Source organism: Eschscholzia californica, unplaced genomic scaffold (assembly GCF_041429995.1).
Source record: "Eschscholzia californica isolate CP2 unplaced genomic scaffold, dmEscCali1.0.p SCAF_5, whole genome shotgun sequence".
Lineage (NCBI taxonomy): Eukaryota > Viridiplantae > Streptophyta > Magnoliopsida > Ranunculales > Papaveraceae > Eschscholzia > Eschscholzia californica.
The window spans coordinates 322,456-341,122 of NW_028238472.1; the positions used below are offsets into that span (position 1 = coordinate 322,456).

The 18,667-nt window shown below is 36.1% G+C and overlaps 4 protein-coding genes across 5 annotated transcripts; 2 read left to right on the plus strand and 2 right to left on the minus strand.

Annotated features, from left to right (window-relative positions):
- Nucleotides 1–186: 186 nt before the first annotated feature.
- LOC147535884 (uncharacterized) lies at nucleotides 187–2,484 on the minus strand. Of its 2 annotated transcripts, none has more exons than XM_086641925.1 (7): nucleotides 2,295–2,484; nucleotides 2,066–2,137; nucleotides 1,842–1,912; nucleotides 1,644–1,746; nucleotides 1,009–1,089; nucleotides 809–904; nucleotides 187–571 (listed from the first exon to the last, which is right to left on the minus strand). In XM_086641925.1, exons 1-7 carry the CDS (start codon nucleotides 2,439–2,441, stop codon nucleotides 488–490), a joined length of 654 nt encoding a protein of 217 aa, XP_086498051.1. In that variant the 5' UTR covers nucleotides 2,442–2,484; the 3' UTR covers nucleotides 187–487. The 2 variants fall into 2 exon arrangements, with proteins under 2 accessions (XP_086498051.1, XP_086498050.1); XM_086641924.1 differs by having other exon boundaries at nucleotides 1,644–1,749; nucleotides 2,295–2,481.
- Nucleotides 2,485–6,932: 4,448 nt separating this feature from the next.
- On the plus strand, nucleotides 6,933–8,532 carry LOC147535885 (Adenine nucleotide alpha hydrolases-like superfamily protein). Its single transcript, XM_086642003.1, has 4 exons — nucleotides 6,933–7,227; nucleotides 7,652–7,758; nucleotides 7,844–7,962; nucleotides 8,244–8,532. The coding sequence occupies exons 1-4, from the start codon at nucleotides 7,044–7,046 to the stop codon at nucleotides 8,347–8,349; spliced, it is 516 nt and encodes a 171-aa protein (XP_086498129.1). The 5' UTR covers nucleotides 6,933–7,043; the 3' UTR covers nucleotides 8,350–8,532.
- A 523-nt stretch (nucleotides 8,533–9,055) lies between these two features.
- Nucleotides 9,056–15,512, plus strand: LOC147535886 (dihydrolipoyl dehydrogenase 2, chloroplastic-like). Its single transcript, XM_086641643.1, has 15 exons — nucleotides 9,056–9,855; nucleotides 10,825–10,971; nucleotides 11,416–11,550; nucleotides 11,683–11,800; nucleotides 12,000–12,124; nucleotides 12,383–12,508; nucleotides 12,595–12,675; nucleotides 12,883–12,945; nucleotides 13,040–13,114; nucleotides 13,194–13,272; nucleotides 13,365–13,465; nucleotides 14,157–14,270; nucleotides 14,591–14,704; nucleotides 14,944–15,015; nucleotides 15,231–15,512. The coding sequence occupies exons 1-15, from the start codon at nucleotides 9,490–9,492 to the stop codon at nucleotides 15,276–15,278; spliced, it is 1,764 nt and encodes a 587-aa protein (XP_086497769.1). The 5' UTR covers nucleotides 9,056–9,489; the 3' UTR covers nucleotides 15,279–15,512.
- Nucleotides 15,513–16,299: 787 nt separating this feature from the next.
- Nucleotides 16,300–17,142, minus strand: LOC147535887 (large ribosomal subunit protein eL29z-like). The gene is made up of 3 exons (XM_086641644.1): nucleotides 17,008–17,142; nucleotides 16,820–16,925; nucleotides 16,300–16,562 (listed from the first exon to the last, which is right to left on the minus strand). The coding sequence occupies exons 2-3, from the start codon at nucleotides 16,919–16,921 to the stop codon at nucleotides 16,476–16,478; spliced, it is 189 nt and encodes a 62-aa protein (XP_086497770.1). The 5' UTR covers nucleotides 16,922–16,925; nucleotides 17,008–17,142; the 3' UTR covers nucleotides 16,300–16,475.
- Nucleotides 17,143–18,667: the final 1,525 nt, after the last annotated feature.

Genomic DNA, 18,667 nt, shown 5'->3' on the forward strand with positions numbered 1-18,667 from the left:
TTTAAACGTTACATTATAATAAATGTCGAGATTATTTTGATAACATTGATCGTGGAATTTTCGTCAAGGACAAAATTATGTAAACATTGAATTTGGATCACGTATAAAAGAGAAAGACATTATTGGACAATAACTAGAAAAAAAAAATAAAGAGAAAGGAAACCATAGAAAATATAAATGCAATTATTTAAGAAAAAATCATTATCATTCATAATATGTTTTCATTATTTTTTCACTAATAAAAGAAATTGTAGTATTTCAAATTTCATACTTACATAAACTTAAATTACATAAAAAAAGAAAAAAAGTAAAAAATAAATAAATTAAATTCATCTTTTCATGACTTATTCATTTGGTATATGATAATTACAGACTCCGTATCTACATTTTCATCACAAGCTTGAAATCCCAATGGGGTGGATTTGTTTCTTGCTATGAAGCTTTTGATCTGATCCGCGAATGATAATGAGAAAGAACATAAAAGGTATTACTCGAAATCATTAGTATGCACTTGGATTGTTGGAGTATCTTCTTCGTCCCTCCCATAAAAAATTAGGGGTCCTTCGGACTCCTGCAAACATTAGAAATACAAACAAGATTTCATTAAATGCAAGAAACATATCATTTTTTTTCAATGTGGGACTATTTTGAAATCTCTCTGGTTCACATAACCTTAGTTTACATATCATTTTTTTTCAATGTGGGACTATTTTGAAATCTCTCTGGTTCACATAACCTTAGTTTCCACCAAACATGTCGAAGCGAAAACTTTAATTACTTCTAGATCAAATCTCTTATAAAAACTAACCTGATTTAGATGTTGGAACCCATTTTGAATCGCTTCAATAGCACGAACTAATACGTAAATTGGGATAAGTATTACACCAACTCTTAGAATCAATACCTATAAAATTCATCCAAAAAAACAATCAATAGTTTGTTATTGAAATAATTCAGACCAAATAGTGATGGTGATGGAAAGTTTGTTTTCATTTAGATAATACTCACAATTAGTAGTGTGATAGTGTAATGATTTGTCGTGATAGTAAGCATCGAAAGAAGGTTTCTCACAAGAAAAAGCATTACAAACTGCAAATTACAAGTAGATAAAAAGTATTATATCAACTCATTCGTATCCATAGTAAAACAAACGAAAAGTTGTGAAGCAAAATAGTATAGTTCACCTCAGACTACTACAATGTGATTGCACAATATCTATAATACCATTATACACGTGAATGTACGTCTTGGGTATCCTAGCTAGGGCCCGATGGATCAATGTCTTGTCGTATAGGCCTCAGAGTTCGATCAAAGTGAGGAACTACATTCTTTTACGCCTTTGTGATGCTAATGCCCTCCTCTCTCCTACTTCCTAGTGGCATACTGGTCAACAATCGATAATTTTCAAACTTGGCGAAAAACTTGGCGACGAACAAAAACATTGACCTTCTTGAAATCATTTAAGGCTATACGGGTCATTATAGAAAAGCAAACATTTACTAATCGGGAACTATTTAATATTCGGACTTAAATAAATCCTTTGAAAATTAGTACCTAACCTTAAAAATTTCAAACCTAAATTATACCAACCAACTTTGTTTTGATAATATAACTCAAATTAATAATGAGAAAGATTAGCTTACAGCGATTGATATAAATCGAAAGAAACTCGCGCTTAGTTGAGCTAATGATGAACAATCAGAATTTTCTGTATCAATCTCCTCATTTGAATCATCTAAACTTCCTCTGCTTCAATTTGTGAAATTTTCAAAGTTAATAAGAATATACTTGAATTGAACAACTTTTCCAAGGAAATCGAAATTTCATTTCTTGGTTAGTACCTGACTGTTACTGCAATATCAGTAGTCCCTTTAGCCTTTGTTTGTGGTGCAGTATACCCAGGTTCAAATTTCTAGAGAGAGAGAGAGAGAGAGAGAAAGAGGGGTAAGTTTCATAAATTTAAACAAGCTATGACACAATTAGGGAAAATTAATAGAAACCCCAGGATTAGTGAAAGAAGTAAAATTGAAATGTGAAAATGAAAACCAGAAATGGGTTTTCATACCTGAAGACAAATTTCACAAATGGTATTACCCTTTTCATTACACCATCTTTGTATACACTCTCTGTGAGCAAACTGAAACCAGCAAGAACAGAAATTAGACAATTATGATTCATACCCAGATCATAAAATTTGAAATTAATTAAAACCCATGATTTAATTTCTTCTCTCTCTAACTCTAATTCTAAGAATTATTTGTTTCTCTCTCTAGGGTTTTGGTGTTCATACTAACCTTGACAGTTCCAGAACAAGCACAAGGAGATTCTAATTTCTTGCAATTTTCAATTTCTTCTTCTTCTTCATGACAAATTCTACATTGTGGGATTGAACATGATGAAATTAAACTCTCTACTAGCAATACAACTTCTCTCTCCACCATTTTCTCTCTCTCTCTCTCTACTTTTCTTTCTCTCTGTTTTCTATTCTTCTTCTATTGTTTCTTCTTCTGACTTTTAAAAAACCAGAAAAAATGGGGAGTTTCCAAAATTGACCTTTATCCCTTTTTATATTGACAAGAATACCCGACAAAATGGAGACTGGAAAAATCGGTTTCTAGAAACTGACACTCTGGAATCTGGATTATGTAAACCGGTTGACTTTGACTCAATAACAACCGCCACCTAAGATTTTAATTTAATGATCTTTACAAAATTAAGATCATGCAAATATTACTGATTTAAATTAATACTAAAAAAATGTTTCTAAATCGACTTCTATTGTGAATTTATCAGTTTTGTTAAAGAAGATTTTGGGTGACATTCTCGGTAACACCTCTTTAGCACATGTATATGTTTCCCGATCAAATAGTATTTTTGCTAACGTGATATAGATTTGGCGTATCTAAATAATCTAATTTGATTAGATTTATTTGCATCCTACAATCAACTGTTAGTCTTTATATAGTTAAGTTTTGCATATATGTCATATCTTTATTATTATTTTTATGTTATCTCTTTCCATTCATATGATAAAAAATTTCAAAGTAGAACCGTCTAAGTAGCTAAGCGATATACTAATCCAAAAGCCAAAATTGAGTAGGGTGCATTTACAAGCGATGGTAAACTACCATACGCCCTTTCTAACAAAAAAGAAAACAGGCCCGTCGTCATGTTTAACACCCTTATGGACGGTCTTGTCTGAGGACCCTTAGACTGGACCTAATTCGAACTGAACTTAAACGACACATACTCAGGTCGATCTAAGTGCCCTTGAACTACCTTGCATGTGGGCCTTAGAGTCTTAGACTTTCCGTCCGAAACCCACATATGATATAGTGCGAAGAGAGCGTCAGATAGTGATAGTCCCACATCACTTATGATAGTGTCTGAAGTCTGGGATGTTATTCCTCTTATTATGGTCGATATTTTGATCTCTCTCTATTTTGCCTTGATTAAGAAGTTTCCGTTCTCTAATTTACAGAGAGATAGACGATAAGTGAATTAAACAAAAATAAAAGGACAAGAAGAAGAATTTTATAATATAGGCGAGAAAATTTCTTTTTCCTTGAGACATTTTACACCCCATATAACAGTACCAACAGTTAGGGTGTATGCGTTCGGGATACAACGATCATCCTTTCAAAAGTTTGACGGTACTTATATATTGTGAAAGTGGGTAAACCTTCTTAATAATATTAGCTCTTGGACTGATGCGAATGGATCTTCTAGATACTTGAATGCGATCAATCTTCTAGACACTTGAATGTTTATTCACTCGAGTACTTTTTTCTTCGCAAATCTATACTCAGTAGAATGTTTTTAAAATCAAAATTATATTTCAGACACACTTGGAATACTGATTTCGGACGATAAGAGAAGAAGATAATGAATTGAATAAGTTTTGGAATGAATTTGGGTTGTTTATATAGGAATTATATATGCACTTCATTGGGGACACATCTTTTGGTTTTCTGGGATATATCTCTTGGTTCTTGGGACACATCTCTTGAAAATGAATTTGTTATTCAACTGATTTTGTCGACCGGCTTGTGAACCGTCGGATTGGACTAAAAATCGCGGAAGAAACGCCCACCGTTAGATGGCGTTAGAACTGCCCCGAAATATGTCCAACGCATCAGCGAGATGGTCCTTAAATCAATATCTGGTGGAATTCTACCATTAGCCCGGCGCGAGCAGAACCCCATTGTTGGATCCTTGTGGTTCCAACAATCTTGGTGGCACGACCAAGATCCCGAAGAGAACTTCGCTTAGCCGTTAGATCAAGAACTTTAGGTGTACGATCGACGAGAGGAATGCAATGGCGCATTCCGTTTCTAAGTTTGACGAGTTGGGTCAAGTCAAAATCGGTTCCGATTCTTACATATGGGTGTACGCTCAAACTTATTAAATGCCGGGACTCTTTGGAAGTCTCGTAAAACCTTCGAAGAAAAATACCACAAATCTATGTGAGGTGTCTGAAGCGGGGAATAATATCGATAACTAATAGAGTTTGGAACTTCCCAGTCTCACATAATAAGACTGAAAGACATCCACTTTATTCACTTGTTTAAGAAAACTAAGGGGCAGTTGGCCTTCTCCTCCTCCAAAGAAACACAATATCATTAAATTCTTTGAAAAGCTTTCAATTTTTTGGTAAACCAGTTTGACTTGAGTTGTGTGATCATATGAATGTGGTATTTTCATATATTCTAACATTGATAGTTTTCTTAACCGCGTTAGCTACCCTTAAGTCATTGAATGGGACCTCTTTTTTCTGCCGTTTCAGTTTGAATCTTTAAGCCTCTAACGGATACCTAGCTGTTTACAAAAATATTCCAGCTTAATTTATCCACCGTTGGATATATGTTTATATATGTACATACTTTCTTTTAATTTCTTTTGCCAGCTTCCACTTTTTTTTTTTTTGTGGGACCTTATAATATAATTGGCATTTTTCTTATTTTAATTGGATTATGATATACATACTATGTTCTTATCTTCTTGTTGTTCTTATGGTCTTTTTCTCGTGTGTTTTCAGGTTTAGCAGAATTTCGAAAGCCAATCATATTTGAACTCTTATTCCGTGGACAGTTGGACTAGTTTTGGATTGTTGGACGGTTAGTGATACTATTTGTTTTGGCTTAGCATTTTTAAAAGACTCTGCGAAGAAAGAGTGTTTAACTTCTTAAAAAGAAACACCACACTTCGTATCATCGTCGACGTGAGATTGTTTACAACACACCCTCCCAAGACAACATAACAGTATATAGAATCGTATTGGTAACGTATTACAAAACAATGCAGACCAACTTTTGTTTTCATGTTATATAGATGTTAATATTTGTAATTTAGTATAAAACTCTAAAAGAAAAGTAGTAAAGTATATAAAATCAAATTCTACCGAAAAAATTGGGTGATCTAAATAGGGATCAGGATGGTCAAAATATGGCTAGTTGCTTATTCCAATTATTATCTATTTAATCTTCTCTCATCAAGCATACCAACTCATTAATCAAGCCAGACAAGTTTAGAGTAAAGGATGGATAAAAAATAACATTTGTAGATTAACACTTCAATTCTTATATTTAAATAAAACACTCATAATTAAACACATTTATTTTCAAATATTTTTTGGGCCAACTATAAGTTAACTACCGAAAAAACATGTGTTGGGCTACCAATATATATTGCAATGTTAGGAGGGGGATATAAAATTCCATTTGAATAATGATGCATGATTGTGCCTTAATCATCCGGATATGCACTCCAACTAGAATTAGATTCTATGCTATTTCATAGCTTATTGTATTATTTTTATTCCTGGCTTAACAATCCCATGACATTTGAAACTCAAACAACAATTTCTATAAGTTCGGTGGTGAATCTATATTTTTATGATACTTTGAATATGACTTCTTGATTATGGGTTATCTGAATGTGACTGATTTGAGTCAGATAATTTATGTTAGACCAACTCCAAGAGGAGTTTAGATCTAAAAAAACGTTTTTTTCTAGCTGAAACTAAATTAAGGAGTTCAACCTCAAAAAATCAAGTCAATATTTGATCAAGTCAATTTTTAGATTAAAAACTCTGAATCATTATTACTTGACTAATTCGTTATATTCCATAGATTTTTCTTTATTCTTCAAATCCGCACTTATTTTATGCTAACATGTTTCTAGTCGAAATATAATTTTATGGTCAATACTAGGTCGGTCAAGTTTGAACAATTTAGCGGATCACACAACAAATCCTGGTCCAGTTATTCGAACTCTCACCAAGTTCCAAGTCTATAAGATACCCCATTTATTTTGTCTACTTTGCATTATGGAAAATTGGCACAGGCCTATTCTCGGACGTAGCGTCCCCACGGCTGGAGCAGTCTGACGGTAATCGGACGGGGTCTAGTCGATATCACATGGCATGAAGTGGTACGAAAATTAAAATTTTCAGACCTCAAGAATTTTGTTCTCATACTATTTTATGTCTTATCGAGCCACATAACTTTTGTTTATGTATTCAAGGCTCATTACATCTTCATATATCATGAATTAAATAAAGTCATCATATTTTACGATGTATAAAATATTCAACAGAATCCACCGTGTCGTAGGCACGGGTATTACCTAGTATTTATATACATGTCTACTTTATTTATATGAAAGTTCGATAACTCATGGTTCCGCGGGATCGTACGTGGAATTCTTGATATACGGAAGGGATTTTTAACCACTACACCAAACGATACAGGACATATTTTTAATTATTGCCGACAGTTTAATTAGATACTTGTCACTCTTGTTGTTTTCCACGTGTTAAGCTAAACTTGACTCGTGTGTATGCCACGTTGGCACCCATTGTTTGGTTTAAAACCTTGGCTTCCTGCAAGGGCAGTTTAGTTATTTTAAACAAAACTCGCCCACAGAAACCACTCTCTAACCCCCAGAACTCACCACCACACTCTCTTTAGTTCTCATACTCAAAACCCCGGTTTCCCGACAATCCAAAAGCGGTTTTAGACTTGTTATTTCCTGGTTTTCTAATGGCTGACGTGGTGGGAGGAGCAAAAGAAAGAAGAATAATAGTAGCAGTAGATGAAGGTGAAGAGAGTATGTATGCCTTAACTTGGGCAATTAACAACATAGTTTCTCAAAATTCCAATGATACCCTTGTACTCCTCTACGCCAAACCACCTCGTATGCTCTATTCTGCTATAGATGGGACAGGTAAGAAAGAACAATCCTGATATAATGTCCAACCAGTCTCTTAATCGAATCTATGTTAGATTACGTGATCAAACAAGATTTAGAGAGAACTCTAAAATGCCCACATCACCCGATGTATCACTAACATGGTCTGACAAAATTTAGAGAGAACTCTAAATCCTGTCTGACCAATTTTTTGGCCGAATCCAGGCCAGTCTAAAGAGAACTCTAAATGGTCACATCGCCCGGTCAGCCGGCTGAATCAGGTGATGTGGCCAGACAAAATTCAGAGATGATTCTATATTTTGTCCAGCCACAAGCTCACAACGTCCAGCCTGCTAGTTGGGAATTAGCCAGTTGACTGGTCAAACAGACGACTATTTTTGGTATATTTTGCAAATCTCCACGGGCATTTTAGGTATAAAGTTTCTTTTTTTGTGCCAAGGGTATTTGTTTTCATCAGATGTGATTATGTCAATGGAGAAGTATAGCAAAGGGGTAGCTGATTCAGTGATTGAGAAGAGCAAGAAGATCTGTAATCATCTTCAAAATGTATGTAATACAATTTATTCCCAAGGGTAAAATTGACTTTTCGTCATTTTTAATACTCCTGTGTTGACGTGAATACGAGATGTAGGTGAAGGTGGAGGCAAGGGTGGAGAACGGAGATCCTCGAGATGTTATCTGTGAGATGGTAGAGAAGCTTGGTGCTGATGTGTTAATAGTAGGGACACATGGATATGGGATGATCAAGAGGTGAGACCATATTGAGTTCAACAATACTAAATTGCCCTGTATGGCCCTATTTGTAGTATTTTTTGGTTTATTGGTGTCGAAAAGTGATGTGGTTGATTCTAATTGGTCAGATTTGTGAAGATAGAAGCTGATCAATTGGGAACAAGTCACAACCATATCACTTCTTGTCCAGTAGTCGGTCCCAAAATCGGCCGTTCAGTGCTTCCATTATTTTGCGTATGAATCTCAATAGTTGGATTATTACAATCTAACGTTGTAGATTTGGTCTGGTCGGATGACAGGGCATTTCTTGGGAGTGTGAGTACACATTGTGTACAGTATGTGAAGTGTCCCGTGTTGATCGTGAAGAGGCCAAAGTCAACGGCTCAAAGCAAACGATCCGAGTGATGTCTGATGAGATACTGTTAATGTGTAAGAAGTTCTTTTTTTTGTTGAAAGAATGTGTAAGAATTTGGTGTACTAATTAGATGACTAATAGAAGTAGTAGTTTCCAATGTAAAATATGTATTTTTGAGGAAACTTTTCCTTTTGATTACAATATGGATAGTTATAATATGGATTTTAGGATCATTTCCAACTTTATAGACAACGAAATCATATTTATAGTTTCCATTTTAGACAATATTCCTATTACGTGTGAATAATTTCCATCTCAAAAGAATTGAATTCTTCCTTGGACAAGATTTCTTTTAGGAGTGAAATTCAGTTTCGTTGGGCAATACGATCTAAATTTTGACGTCCCAATGAAATTATGTACTTCTATAATATTGTTTTATACAAGATGAGCGATATATACTATCAAACGGGGAAAGTTTATGATAAACTATGTATAAAGAGGGTTGTCAACACCATTTAGCTGAAATAGTTACAAATGTAGTTTCTGTGTTTTAGGACTCAGGGCAAAGTGTTGTGAGATTCATATTTCCTAGAAAGTATGTTTTTTTAAGGAAATTAACTAAGACAATCATTACTAAAGCGGTGATACATCAATACGATGTGATAAACACGATAACCGAATTTAGATCAGTAATACATCAATAAGATGTGATAAACACGATAATCGAATCTAGATCTTACAGAGCCTACTAGATTTACACTCCTATTGGATCGAATATAGAACCTCCATATTTGCGGAATCGACGCTGGGCTATGGGCTTTTTGCTCCTAAAAAATAGGTTGACAAATACAGAAGTAAAGATGAAGATTAATTTTAGTTTGTTATTTTTTTTTTTTTGATAAATTCTGATTTGTTATTAAACAAAATTATTTGGGAAATACTCCCAGCTAAGCACTTGTCCTAAGTGGAAATTTGGCATTAATTTTAGTTACAACAAATGACAAGTCAGCAGAGTCAGCCAGGTAAGAAGAGAAGCTTATCTGATTATAGTTTGGTATCTCCTCCAATCTTTCACTTTCTCTCTCTCTATAACCAGACGGACCCGCCAAATGTCTCTCTCCCTCTTCATCAAAAAACCCTAGAAATCTTCTCAAATTATCTTTCATCAAATTTCATCTCCAGAAAGAGAAATGCAAACTTCACTTTCTCTCTCTATCTCTTCTTCACCTTCTTCCATTACAAGACCTGATCATCGTTCACTCCAATCCTTCTTCTCCTCCATTAACACTTCCACCACAATAATAAATCTTCGTTTCTGTGGTCTGAGAACAAGACAATCTAATGGATTCTCTTATTCCAAACGATCAACCTCGAGTCGTATTATTATTGCTTCGTCGTCGTCGTCGAGGAAACAGAAATCATCAATTAATGAGGTATCGGCGGCGGCATTGACGACGGGAAACGGAAGTTCACTTAAGAAAGGATTTGATTACGATTTGGTTATTATTGGAGCTGGTGTTGGTGGTCATGGTGCCGCTCTTCATGCTGTTGACAAGGTAATTTTGTGTTTTGATTAGATCTTACGGTTTGAGCTTGAATTGGGATTTGAAATGTTATAATTTGTTTAATTTTGAATTTTCTGAACTTCTTTTTGTAATGTGAATTTGTTCCTCTAGTTTAATTTAGTTGAAGTTGTATTTATGAGTAATTGTTAGTGAGGTAGTCTAGGCTAACGCACATGAGGAAATTGGCCAAGACTGTGACAATAGTACCATGTGGGGAAAGGGTACTAAAATAACCATGAATATAATATCTAGGTTCTCTCTGCTCATCCCCGTATATCGGTTTTGAGTTGGATGATCACAAATGAAATCAGAGGTATGCACATACGTCATTACGTGATAAGCTCAACGGTTGCACGTGCTCCACATCTCCCAAAAACGACACGGGTTAGGCTCAAATAAAGCCACATGTGAGGACCATGTGAGTATAGTCCCACGTGGGGAAATAGTACTTTAATAACCAAGAATATAATGTCAATTGGCTTTAGGTCCCTACGTAAGGTTTGGACAGAGTAATGTTTGCAGACATTCAAACATATCGCGTAAGATTTGCACATCGTTTCCATGGGTGTGTACACAAGATTGCACGGTATGCACAAGGTTGCACAGTTTGCACGAGGTTGTATGGTCTGCACAGGGAGCCTTAGCGTAAAAAGAAATACCTTCACGTCTGTTTAATCAAGTCCAACACGAATTTGAGCGTGTAAGGATCATTAACTCAAAATTTGATGGGGTCTAGTTATAAGTCTTAGGTCGGACTTCTTTTACACCATTGTATTTCTACTGCCTCTTTTACAACTCCATAGACCTGACTCCATTATTAATACTTACGTTTACATCGCATTACTGGCCTAGTGTCTAGAAGTGAAATATATTACCTGAGCGCCAAACTTATGTGTTTTTTGCAACAACTTACGTGCCTTGTGATAATCTAAAAACTTATGATAAGCACAATTGGTGCAGGGCTTGAAAACCGCTATTATTGAGGGTGATATAGTAGGAGGAACATGCGTGAACAGAGGTTGTGTTCCTTCTAAAGCTCTTCTTGCAGTGAGTGGTCGGATGCGTGAGTTTCAAAATGAGCATCATTTGAAGGCTTTGGGTTTACAGGTAGAACAATTGCATTCTCCTTTATCGTCTTATATTAATGTTTTCAGATACCAGGCAATAGGTCTTTTGATTCCGACATTCTAAGAAGTATGTCAAAATACTAATTCTTTACGATAGAAAATTAGACAGAGGTCGAGTATAGAGCTTTCAATAAAGTAGGCTCGAAACTTTAAGAGACAATACCCGCATGGCTTTATCGTTTAGATGCTGACCCTTCCCTCAATCAAACAACTAGAGATCAACGTTAGTTGTCTTAACATGGGACAAGTTCTATATTTGGCATGCATTTGTCATAACAAAAACACAAGTGCATGTTTTTCTAATCTGCAACCACTGAGGTTCTTGCCTAACTTGTTCGTTATGGTTGTAAAATGGTTACTATCGTAATAATATTGCCCAAGAATGAAATATTAACAAGTATCAACTTGTAAATTCTGGCGATAGGTTTCTGCTGCTGGATATGATAGGCAGGCAGTTGCTGACCATGCTAACAATCTAGCTTCCAAAATTCGTAATAACTTAACCAACTCAATGAAGGCTCTTGGTGTGGACATATTAACAGGTGTTGGAACTGTAGTGGTAAGTCAGACATGCTACTTTGGTGTTTTAAAGTTCATTTTGCCAGTGGAGAGAGTTATATGACAGTTCAAGCAAGGACCTGCCAAATTTTTTCTCTATTGACTAAAATAAGGATTAAGGGTTTGTTTTCAGGGTCCGCAACAAGTTAAATACGGGAAAGTTGGCTTCTCCGACAATGTAATAACTGCAAAGGATATAATTATTGCCACTGGTTCGGTTCCTTTTGTCCCTACGGGCATTGAAGTAGATGGTATGTGCATATAACCAATTTCTATATCTTAAAAAATTATATGTATTTTGGATTTGTTTCCACTATATATGACTATTGGTTGACATATGAATTCATTTTAAAACTTGACTTTAGTTACATGTATGATCTATAATTCTGAATTGAAAATTTTCCATTATCTTGAATTTTCAGAGGTTACTTACTGAAAAATGCCGTGCAGGGAAGACTGTAATTACGAGTGATCACGCACTCAAGCTTGAGACAGTTCCTGATTGGATTGCTATTGTAGGCAGTGGTTACATTGGTCTTGAATTCAGTGATGTGTACACAGCACTAGGAAGTGAGGTAAACATACTTTTGTCATTACTGTTGCATTTGCAGTGAAATGAATAAAGTTTTGCTTGTTGCAAAGACGGTTAGCTAAGGTTTGCTTGCAGAGGAGTTTCTTCCTTTTCTTTAATCTTCTGTTTTTGCAATTAACATGGTTACATCTTTTACCATTTTAAATCATTTAACATTTCTGCAGTTTTCATTTCAAGTCCTCAGTAAGCATGCTTTACTTTTTTGTTTTCGTTCAACTACCAACATGAATTTATTGCACAGGTTACTTTTATTGAAGCACTAGATCAGCTAATGCCTGGGTTTGATCCTGAAATAGGAAAATTGGCCCAAAGAGTGCTCATAAATCCACGCAAAATTGATTACCACGTTGGTGTATTTGCAAGCAAGGTAATCTCGTTGTGCAAAACCAGTTTGTTGCTAGCTTTGCAAGTAAGATAATGAAATTTTTTCTTCTTATACGGTCTTTGTTATAGATCACTCCAGCAAAAGACGGAAAACCTGTCATGATTGAGCTTATTGACGCGAAGACAAAGGAACCGAAAGATACCTTGGAGGTAATTTTGACTTTTGACATAGATGATCATCTGACAATGAAAAACCCGATTGAGATAATTCAGTGTGATAAAAAAATTGCAATCTTTATTCTTTTATCTGCACTATTAGAACTTCACTAGTATTTTATGTTTTTAACTGTCAAAGCAATTATTCTTTGTACTTAGTCTTGCCATGCATAAGTGAATGTAAGCTATGAGTTGCTGCAGGTAGATGCTGCTCTTATTGCAACTGGAAGGGCTCCGTTTACGAAAGGGCTCGGTTTGGAGAATGTAAGTGAACCTATATATTATTTTTGCTGGGTGCTACATTTATATTTCTACATGTGAAAAATTGGCTCAATATATTGCCATCATTTTTCTGCAGGTTAATGTAGTAACTCAACGGGGTTTTGTTCCTGTTGATGAACGGATGCAAGTATTTGATAAGGATGGAAAACTGGTATGTCTTTGAATTCCTTTACGAGTTCAAAGTTTCTCTCGTTACGGCAACTACTTAACCGGATAGGTTTTATTATTAGGTTCCTCATTTATACTGCATCGGAGATGCAAATGGGAAAATGATGCTTGCTCATGCGGCAAGTGCACAAGGGATTTCAGGTACTATAAGCTTGTTACTTTCCACCTATTATGAGCTCTTACAAAAAAGCGTGAGTTTATTTTTGAAAACCTTGAATTGCTTCTTCTCACAGTGGTGGAGCAAGTGTGCGGAAAAGATCATGTGCTAAACCATTTAAGCATTCCGGCTGCCTGCTTCACCCATCCTGAAATCAGTATGGTTGGCTTGACAGAGGTAAACTTTTTACCTTCACTTCCTCTGCTCTATGTTTTCAATTACCCTCAATGCTAAATTTCAAGGTCTATCTCTATAAAAAATTAAAAATATTACTACAGTTCTACGTATTGCGTATCACTTTTGGTTCTATCGTGCAAGATGATTATTGCGATCCCCTGTAGTTGAAACTTTATCCAGATGTTGCATTTGTAGTAACTTAAGTTGCTCTAGGTGACAATTGCATGTTTTCTATATGCAATCTGTTATCTTAGTATGTATATACTGCCAAATGTAGCATAAATAAGTGATAAAGAATTCTTCTATCTAATTGTATGAATCTAGAGAGATTTCAGTGTCATTTTAGGTCGTCTAGAACTCTAGATTGCTAGGTAGGTTTCAGATTAGAACCTTAAACTTAATGATGAAGAATCAAACTGGGATTGGAATTCATCGTCACCTAAAGCCTTAATCAGTTTGGGTGAAAATTAAATTAGCTTCAACACAATGAGCCGTTGCACTCGGATTAACTTCATTTAGATAATTCTAAGATGCTTAGAATTAGACATTATTCAAAGATCCATCCTAAGCATTACTCCGAATGCATATAGAATGTCAGCTAGTAACATGAAGTAAAATATGATATTCAAAAACGCTCTGAAAACAATATCTGAATTTCATGTTCTGACAGAACATCTTCTTGCATTTGCAGCCCCAAGCAAGGGAGAAAGCTCAAAAGGAGGGATTCAAAATAAGTGTTACAAAAACAAGCTTCAAGGCTAACACAAAGGCATTGGCAGAAAATGAAGGGGAAGGACTCGCCAAGGTAATTGTACAGAATCTTTTAATCCCTTTTCCGTATACAAGCACAGAGCAAAATGAGTGGCTAGAGTCGGTATTCTTTTCTTCCGGAAGTTGGAAAACCTCTTCTCTCTCTCTCCCTCTCTCTCTCTCTCTCTCTCTCTCTCTCTCTCACACACACACACATCATACATTCTTTCTTTCTCTTTACATCTATGCCTTTATTTCTCACTCTAGTCCTCTGAACAAATTATACAATTATAGAAATCCTTTATTTTATTTTTCCTTTTGTTGTTTATATTGAATCACCCTAATAACTTCATCTCCATTTTCCTTTTCATGCAGTTAATATATAGACCAGATAATGGGGAGATTCTTGGAGTTCATATTTTTGGTTTGCATGCGGCAGACCTTATCCATGAAGCATCTAATGCTATTGCCTTGGGAACCCGTATTCAGGTAACTCATGATTAGTCAATACGTTTTAACACCAAAAGCAGGCAAAGATTATAATTTTCAGCGCAAGTCGAAGAGATTCAGACTTCTGAGCACTATGTGGGAATTTATTAACAATGGATGAAAGGTCGACTCGTCCAATTAGTGCGGCAGAAATATTTTACTTTTGTTTTACCCAGACTGTAAAAACATTCCTTGATCCTATTAAGTTTTATCATAGTTTGCATTTTGAAATGTTGCAGGACATTAAGTATGCAGTTCATGCACATCCAACTTTGTCCGAAGTAATCGACGAACTATTCAAATCAGCCAAGGTATGATCTTGATTCCATCTGCAATAAATCCCAAATACGAGTCGATAGACTTTGTTTGACACCGTTATGAGAACTAGTTCAGATTATCGATTTTCGTTATGCCTTGTGAATCTTTTCCACAACTTCAGTACTTGTATCTAGAGCGAAGAACCTAATCAAAATAAACGCTAATGTACTAACATTGTTTCCTGGTTTTACATTTCTCGATTGTGAAGGTAGATGCTAACGTACCAAGTCAAGACAACAAACCAGTAGCTGTGTAGACTAATCAAGCTGTTTCACCCTTGTATCTCTCGACAGCGTTCAATGGAAGTGGAAAGCCTGTTCGAAGTGAAGGGCACTGCTCACAGACTAAGTTGCATATAGAGTTCTAGTGGTTCCTTGGAAATATGTTTCAAAGAAAATTATCTGAAAATTTTGACAGTCCTAAATTATCTTTCTTGTATTTATTTGATTCTGGAAACTATTACCATCTAAATTATTTTTTGTTCATAAAACCACTAATCACCCAAAAGACTTAACCCACCAGATATGTTGAACTATCAATCGACTTTGACTCAGCAGATTCTTTTCAATATTGAGAGATTTAACCCACCATGTGATTTCTTATTGAATGTTTGGATCTTTCCTGATACATTGCGTCTCCTGCTCAGAGAAGATCAAACTTCGATCTTCAGGCTAACCAGCTGCACTTCCTACCGAAGATCTCACCAGCTACACTTCCGACCGCTGCCCCAATCCGTGAAGCTGTTGTTCGGTTTGATTTCATGGAACACAGATGGTGTTGCCCTCGGGCGGGAGAGTTCATACTCATAAGTCAGCCAGTCTGAAGTGGTGGCTCGCTCAACGAACCGATTGATCCTCATGTTGCTAGCCCAACCAAAGTGGTGGCTCAAGGAGCCCGACTGATCCTCATGTTGATAGTGCAACTAGCTCCATAAACAATCGTGTTGCTAGTTCAACTAGCATGAATTCAACACGACCACTCCATTGTCGACAGTTATGCTCTTTGGGGGGTTCGAGCTCCTACAAGGACCAGTGTGGTAGCTGCCGCTTACAGGTGTGGCTAATGTCTCATTTTAGTCCCAATCTGATGAAACACAAAACCTATCCCTCCTGGTTTTATTCTAAATCATTTCTGATTTAAATGAACCATGAAATTCGAAGAAATCAAAACTAGAATAGTAAACAAACAAGTAACACATTTGCAAGATAATGAGCAAATAAACTACTACTCTATACTATGTTCCTTGAATTGAATTCATAACTATCTTAAACAAGTAATTAGGAAATCAAAACCATCAATAATCTCAAATATCAGAGAAGGACTATAATACCATTAGCAAAATTTATGTTCTTGCATCTTCATAGGACAAATAAAACAAGTCTAACATTAACAAGTTAACTTGTTAAAACAAAATTAAAACCCTAAAATCTTCCATTCCTAATACGTTCTAGGTTTACTGTTCTTCTTCAGTTGCAGATCCTCCTTCCTTCTTGTTATGCTTCTTAGCGTACCTCTGGTTCCTCAAGAACTTTGGATCCATCTATATCATCATTACCCACAAACGAAATATTATGAACTAAAAATTTATCAGACCCAGATTGCAAAAACTCATTAAGACTGATAAAAAAAAACCCTAAATTTATCAGACCCAGATTGAAAAACTGGTTAAAATTAATCATCACCCACATATAAATACTATGAATTCATCGAACTTACTTAAAAACCCATACTAAAAAACGAAAATTTATCAGACCCAGAACGAAAAAACTGGTTAAAATTTATCAGAAAAAAAATTACCCCTTTGGTGGAAGTGTGTCTGTGTCTCTTTGGCTTCTTGATTCCATTCCTGTGAGCTTTGTGTGATTGGTTATGAGCTGTGTGATTCTTCGACTTGGCCATTTCTCTGTAATAGAGAGAGAAAGGGATTAGATTAGTCAATTTCTGGTGTAAATTTGCAGAAATAAGGAATAGAGAGAAAAGTTTACCTGGAAGATGAGAGCTAGGGTTTTCTGGTTGAAGACGAAGAGAAATGGAAGGGTGTATCAATTTTATCATGAAACCCTAGTTTTCGTCTATATGACTTGTTTGGAGGCGAATATAGAATAAGTCTGGACTAAATTGTTCTAGGATAAGTCTATTCTAGAAACGAATTACGTCCCAGTAATTCCATTTTATCTCCTATAGATGTCTGAACAAGGGCTGGGAAAAAGTCCACAAATCCGAAACCCGTCACGGGTACCCCGAGTCCGTGGGTACCCGAAATCCGAAGGCGGGTTTAGCCCGACCGACCCGATAAAAACAACGGGTCGGGTACGGGTTTTGAAGTGCTACCCGGCATTCCGCCCGGTAATCTTTACCCGACATAACCCGCTTAATAATGTCATCAATTTATACGATAATACCTATGCACATTATATGTATGCTTGCTTGTATGTATTTACGTATGCATGTATAACATACATACATATATATATATATATATATATATATATATATATATATATAAAGTATTTGAAGTGTATAATATAGATATGTATGCATATATTGTTGTCTAAGTGCGGAGTGTCCTTGACACAACATTGTTAAGAGAAACTTAATTAAATTCGGTACCATCGAAATAGAAATATTTCGGTACGATCGAAATAGAAATATTTTGGTCATTCTGACCGAGATATTTTGAAACTTTGGTGAAAACCTGATACTCGGTCGCCCGATACCCCAGAAACCCGAAAAGTTTGACGGTCTTGGACGGGTTTTGGGCACTAGGATTTTTTAAATAACCCGCTGGGTTAAACCCGAATGGACAGAGAGTTTAAGAGCCTGACCGACCCGATCCGATGAATGACATGCACTCGACCGACCCGACCTGGACCGATTCCTTCCCCTAGTCTGAACTCACCAAAATGGTACCCTTGTCGTGATCTACTTTCAAAATGGTCATTTACATCACTCTTTTGTCGTATTTTTGGATGAGATGTAATTTTAATTTGGTCCTCAATATGTTTTGTCTATTTTTTCGTCATACTGAAAGCGAGAGAAAGGGAGAAAGAGAGAGAGAGAGGCGACCATCAACCAAATTCATACCGAAATCTTGCTCTCGTTGGAGGAGTAGTCACCCCCTTCATGTCTCTACATTTAGGGTCGTCACTTCTTCACCTTTGTCACCATCATTTCCATCACTATTTCTTCTTCATTTCCACCACCTCATCTTTGTCCAATCCCCGAAAAAGTTTTCAATGTAAAGAAAGAGAGGGGTACAATGATGAAGAATGTCGATGAAGATGAAAAAAGAGATGTCAGTCGAGATGACGATGAAGATGTGGCGGTGGAAGAAGAGAGATAAGGGGAAACTACACCTCTCGTCGGAGCATGAGTACGGAGAGAACAAGATTTCTCCCTAATTCTTTCTCTTTATCAAGGCATCTCGAAGTTGATCGTTCTTGAGATCCATTTATGAATCCGTTAGGCCCAAATTAGGATTAACCCATAGATGCGTCTACAACGCCCCTCTTTTTTATTCAGGCCAGCCTTTTCTGTTCGCATCCACGTACTAGGCAAGTCCGAGGACATTCTGACTGGACCCAATTCTTGTTGGCTTGAACATCATTGACTGAGCCCAGTTTGAGTGCCCCTCGCACTGCGAAG

Coding starts and splice junctions, on each gene's coding strand:
- LOC147535884 (XM_086641924.1), bottom strand. CDS start 2,441: ATGGTGGAGAGAGAAGTTGTATTGCTAGTAGAGAGTTTAATTTCATCA. Junction 2,138..2,294: donor CTTGTTCTGGAACTGTCAAG/GTTAGTATGAAC, acceptor TGCTGGTTTCAG/TTTGCTCACAGAGAGTGTAT. Junction 905..1,008: donor ACACTATCACACTACTAATT/GTGAGTATTATC, acceptor TGAATTTTATAG/GTATTGATTCTAAGAGTTGG.
- LOC147535885 (XM_086642003.1), top strand. CDS start 7,044: ATGGCTGACGTGGTGGGAGGAGCAAAAGAAAGAAGAATAATAGTAGCA. Junction 7,228..7,651: donor TTCTGCTATAGATGGGACAG/GTAAGAAAGAAC, acceptor TTTTGTGCCAAG/GGTATTTGTTTTCATCAGAT. Junction 7,963..8,243: donor GGATATGGGATGATCAAGAG/GTGAGACCATAT, acceptor GTCGGATGACAG/GGCATTTCTTGGGAGTGTGA.
- LOC147535886 (XM_086641643.1), top strand. CDS start 9,490: ATGCAAACTTCACTTTCTCTCTCTATCTCTTCTTCACCTTCTTCCATT. Junction 11,551..11,682: donor CAGGTGTTGGAACTGTAGTG/GTAAGTCAGACA, acceptor GTTTGTTTTCAG/GGTCCGCAACAAGTTAAATA. Junction 13,273..13,364: donor AAGTGCACAAGGGATTTCAG/GTACTATAAGCT, acceptor TTCTTCTCACAG/TGGTGGAGCAAGTGTGCGGA.
- LOC147535887 (XM_086641644.1), bottom strand. CDS start 16,921: ATGGCCAAGTCGAAGAATCACACAGCTCATAACCAATCACACAAAGCT. Junction 16,563..16,819: donor GACACACTTCCACCAAAGGG/GTAATTTTTTTT, acceptor ATGATGATATAG/ATGGATCCAAAGTTCTTGAG.